Source organism: Vanessa cardui, chromosome 28 (genome assembly GCF_905220365.1).
Source record: "Vanessa cardui chromosome 28, ilVanCard2.1, whole genome shotgun sequence".
NCBI lineage: Eukaryota > Metazoa > Arthropoda > Insecta > Lepidoptera > Nymphalidae > Vanessa > Vanessa cardui.
In genome coordinates, this window is record NC_061150.1 from 8,079,127 (window position 1) to 8,084,115 (window position 4,989).

At 36.5% G+C, this 4,989-nt stretch overlaps 1 protein-coding gene across 1 annotated transcript; it reads left to right on the plus strand.

Annotated features, from left to right (window-relative positions):
• The first annotated feature begins 3,202 nt into the window (after positions 1-3,202).
• LOC124541762 lies at positions 3,203-4,353 on the plus strand. The gene has a single exon (XM_047119709.1). The coding sequence runs from the start codon at positions 3,403-3,405 to the stop codon at positions 4,144-4,146; it is 744 nt and encodes a 247-aa protein (XP_046975665.1). The 5' UTR covers positions 3,203-3,402; the 3' UTR covers positions 4,147-4,353.
• The last annotated feature ends 636 nt before the right edge of the window (positions 4,354-4,989 follow it).

Consider the following 4,989-nt stretch of genomic DNA (forward strand, 5'->3'; position numbering starts at 1 on the left):
GAAAGGTAACGCTACGACCCGCCGGGCGGAGCGGCAAGGAAGCCGAAAGAAACGGCGAGGGACTGCAAGTTATGGCCGATATAATAATAACTTACAAATGCCTTCATTAATGCAAAAGGTAAAACAATATATAAAGAACAAGTTCAAAAGCCCATACAAGCACTTTGAATTGTTATTTAAAATGCAATACACGTGTAGCACACATATCTACCAATTTGTGGAACCAGCTTTCGCCGGCGGTTTTTCTGAACCGATACAACATGGGAACCTTCAAGAAAAAAGCGTACTCCTTTCTTAAAGGCCGGCAACGCACCTGCAAGCCCCCTGGTGTTGCAGATGTCCATGGGCGGTGGTAGTCACTTTCCATCAGATGAGCCTCCTGCTCGTTTGCCACCTATGTCATAAAAATAATGTCCAAGGTCTTTACATAAGAGTCATTTCATCAGCTGTGGGGTATCAGAGATTGAGCCGAGATAGCCCAGTTAGAACGCGTGGATCATAACTGATGATTGCGGGTTAAAACCAACCACCACTGTTCATGTGCTTAATTTGTGTTTATAATTCATCTCGTGCTCGGAGGTGAAGGAAAACATCGCGAGGAAACCTGCATGTATCTAATTTCATAGAAAGTCTGCCACATGTGTGAATATGTTCCAAACATTCTCTTCATAAGGAGAGGAGGCCTTAGTCCAGCAGTGAATTTTACAGGCTGTTGTTTTTCGTGTTGTTATTCAGAGTTATATATAATACGATGTCTTACAACTCCAAGACGTAACACGCTTGCGAAATAATAACAGTCCGTTCCATTTTCAGGCTGTCATAACTCATGAAGGCTCTCGTAAGTAACGGTCAAGCGGCCAAACTTTGTTATGAAAAGAAAAGACCTCGACACTTGTGATTGAATTAGTGACTTCCCGGGGTTGAGGCTTTCAGGCTCCAAGCAACAGTGAAGTTTTTAAATAGTTACACTGCATAAAACTTTATCGAAATAACAGTAGCAGTAACAGCCTATACATTTCGGGTTTGAACCCGAAATCATCTTTTAAGATGCACCCGTTCTAACCACTGGGCCATCTCAGCTCTTTTATAAATATATATTTATCGGAATTATCGTGACTAATTAAAATAAGTTCATAGGGCTCGGCGGTTTTATGTTATTTGGGATCTGTCCTCATTATCTTTGCGATCTTTTAGGCTGTAGTTGTTATTCCAAAAATACGACATAAATACTGGAGAACAATACGTTACTCTGGTCCCAATGTAAGTAGCAAGTACAGTGTGTTATGGAAAATCAGAATTTCTTCTGACGGTACCACAAACACCCAGACCCAAGAAAACATAGAAAACTCATAAACTTTCGTACATCAACTCGGCCAGAAATCGAACCCGGGACCTCGGAGTGGCTTACCCTTGAAAACCGGCGTACACGCTGTTCGACCACGGAGATCGTCAATTATTAATATTCTATTAAGTTATAATAATATTCTATTACGAGGATGGAAGTTTTAAAGTTTATGCCAGCTCCCAACATTGTGACTTTAGGGATATTCGTGTTGGTATTTCTAATTACTATATTCTCCTTCCATAGTTCCTTCCAGTTTAACAATTTCTTAAACTACTAATACCAATAGTAAAGGTCTAAAGTCGTAGGATCCATCCTGACCCCATGGGCTATTGCTATCCCCATCCCTAACACGAGTGATAAGTTAAAAAGGAAGGGTATATAGGAATATCATAAATTTCTAAATTAGTTTGGGGCTACGAATATCTAGAAGAAATAAAATTCTTGATGGTACGGCTTCGTGGAATATAGTCTGGGCAAGTTAATTACTCTTCGTATATTCTAATTCCAATCAGTAAACTCAAACTCAAATAACTTTATTCAATATAAAAGTATTACACTTTCTTGTTAATGGTCAATTGAATCACTGCCACCGGTTCGGAAAAGAAAATACCCTGACCTGAGAAGAACCGGCGAAAGAAACTCAGCAGGAATTTTTTTATCGTCTCATATATTATATAAACAATTTAATATGAAATGAAATAGCCAGGAGGCGATCGTTTTATTCCCAAGGTGTGCTATCGATCATAAGTAGTACCAAGTATTGTTGTGGAGGTTTTGTGTAACATTTTAGCTCCGAAGATTGGTGATGCGTTTACAATGTCATGTCGGTATATTTATGTTACTTTCAATTTTTTTTAAGTATAGCTGAACGGACAATTGGACCACCTGATGGTAAGTGGATACCACTGCCCAGAAAATATCGCTGTACAAAATTAAAAATTTCTTACCACGCCAATACGCCACCAACGATTTCATGTAAGTTGTATCTGTAGTACATGGCTCACTCACCCTTCAAACCGGAACACAACAATATTTACTACTAACTGCCGAGAAATAACTACCCAAATGGGCTAACACAAAGCCTTACTGCTAAGATACATTACCTATTTACATTAATATTAATATGTATTTACTGGTATTTTAGTCATGTAATAAATAATCAGAAATATGTTTTTTCCGGTGGGTGTATAACTGCGGGCTCTATTCATAACATGAATATTACATGTTATTAAATAAATTAACGTCCTCACTGTGTGACCACCCTTATAATTATTCTGATTTAATTAAACAACCTTCGTGGAGGAGTTGTTCTAAGTTAAGTTTATTAACTAAAGTACTTCGGTTCCGATCCCAGAATTGATAAAAACTAGTTTTTGTTTAGTGTTCCTGATATTTCGCCCTCGTTGATAATATTAAAGTATTTTAATAATTATTTGCGTACTTATGTGGTTTTGTAGTATCTGTGTGCACGTAAAATGCAAAATTTTATTAATTACAATCCATTTAAAAACTGTATTGTGTGTTTATTACTTTGAAAATAATATTTTATTCTGCTACGGTAATTCTACACGTGCTACGAATTCTCTACGTGATTTGCTACAACGTAGCTGAAATATCAGAATTGGATAATTACTTGTTTTATCATACAAAATTTTAATCTGAAGCATAACATGTATTTCGGAATAAATATTATTTTAGGTAAATAATTGTTTTCTCTTTTGGATTCATCGTTCTCATGTTGTCGTAAGTAACTCGAGCAAAATTTTGCTCGAATGTTAAAATCAATGAAAAATTTATTAATTTATTTTATTTGATGTACATACATACATATTATTATTTACATTCTTAATAAAAATATTGTGCGGGTAGTCGTAAAGTAAAGTCGTTAAATTTTTTACTTTGCTTTTAATATTAATAAAATAAAATATACTTAGTTTAAAATTATATTAATGTACCTGTGATCACAAATTACCTGCCAGCTATTATACTGATATCCTTATAGAACATTGCAACTTTCCTGTGAGTAAAATACAACACATAATTATTTACACCACACTATGGAGTCAATTAAGCACTCAATTGATGAGCTTACACTAGTCTTCAATGCAAGAATGAATGACTTTCAAAAGGAATTGAAAGGTACAACTCCTGCCACCAGCCCCATGTCGAACATCAACTCACAATTTAATATGTTTCGTTCCTTTGTCTTAACCGCACTTCAAAATCTGCAACTACAAGTTGAATTCCTGTCTAAACAGCAAGATAACTTGGAGATGCACTCCCGTAAGAAGGTTCTCCTGTTGCATGGTGTCCCTGAGACGAATAAAGAAGATACGGCTGCTTGTGTGTCCAAATTAATGAGTGAGAGACTTAAATTACCACAAATCATTCCCAGCTCCTTTAGTGTATGCCATAGATTAGGTCGTCTTAATAAGGATAAGCCCAGAGTGATATTAGTTAGATTTAAAGATGTCACTCTGAGAAACCAGGTTTGGTCTTCCAAGACCAGTTTTAAGGGCTCCGGTATCACTGTATCCGAGTTCCTTACAAAAGCACGCCACAAGGTTTTCTTGGCTGCACGACAACGCTTTGGCGTAACGAAGAGTTGGACCAGAGATGGTACTATCATGGTCATTGATGCAGAAGGATCAAGGCACCGTGTAACAACTATGATGGAGTTGGATGCAGTTTCAAGCACGATTCCAGGCGACTCTACGGCACAAGTAGTGTACGCTGATGCTGAAGCTGTTAAACCTAACAAACCAGCAATCTCGAGGATCAAGAGGATTGCGAAGAAATAGTCGTCATTTTTGTTTTTCTTTTCAATATATATATTTTCTTTGTTTTGTCTTACTATAAGTGGTAGCTATAAGTAAGAGCAATATTTTTTCTATATCTGTAGAACTCCTCCTTTTCATTAGATATTTTATATTCCTTTTGTATACAACTTCGTTTTACCCACATTTCTTTTTTTCTTTTGTTTTAATGATAGAAATTATAATTCAATAATTTCAATTCAATTCTTAGTTTAATGGCTTTTAGTTGTGCCGGCAGGGCACAGATTATTTCGCCAATGTCACGTAGGATGGAGAAGACACGAATGAGATTGATCGGTGCGGTTGAGACATTAAACTCAATTGAATTTTAAAGTCAAGAATAGTAGTATTAATTTCCTTGTTAATCCTTAACCTAGAACAACACAAACATTAAGAGTTAATAATAGGATAATTAAAAATAAAATAAAAATGTTGTTAGTATTCTAAACTACATATGTAATAAAATATGAAAAATTGGACTATTTACAACTTAATTTTATTTAATTTGATATATTTACATAAGATTGAACAAAATGGACTAAACACAAACGTCAACAAACATTCAACATTTATAGGGCGAGGGACTTTAGAAGGGAGGATGTCATAAATGGGACGAAGAAGTTTAGGGCAAAGGAACAGGATATGGGTTGCAGAGCCTTCGTCAAGGCCACATTCACACAGCGAGTGATCACGAACTCTGATTTTTGCTAGATGAGTAGGTGTGCATGAATGGCCGAGGCGTAACCGACAGATGGTGGAGGTGACCCAACGGTCAGCGTGCCTGTGAGATGAAAACCAAGGTCGCCTCGGAATTTCAGGTTGTAACGC

What these genes read in the sequence shown, in the direction of transcription:
- LOC124541762 (XM_047119709.1), top strand. Translation starts at nt 3,403, where the DNA reads ATGGAGTCAATTAAGCACTCAATTGATGAGCTTACACTAGTCTTCAAT.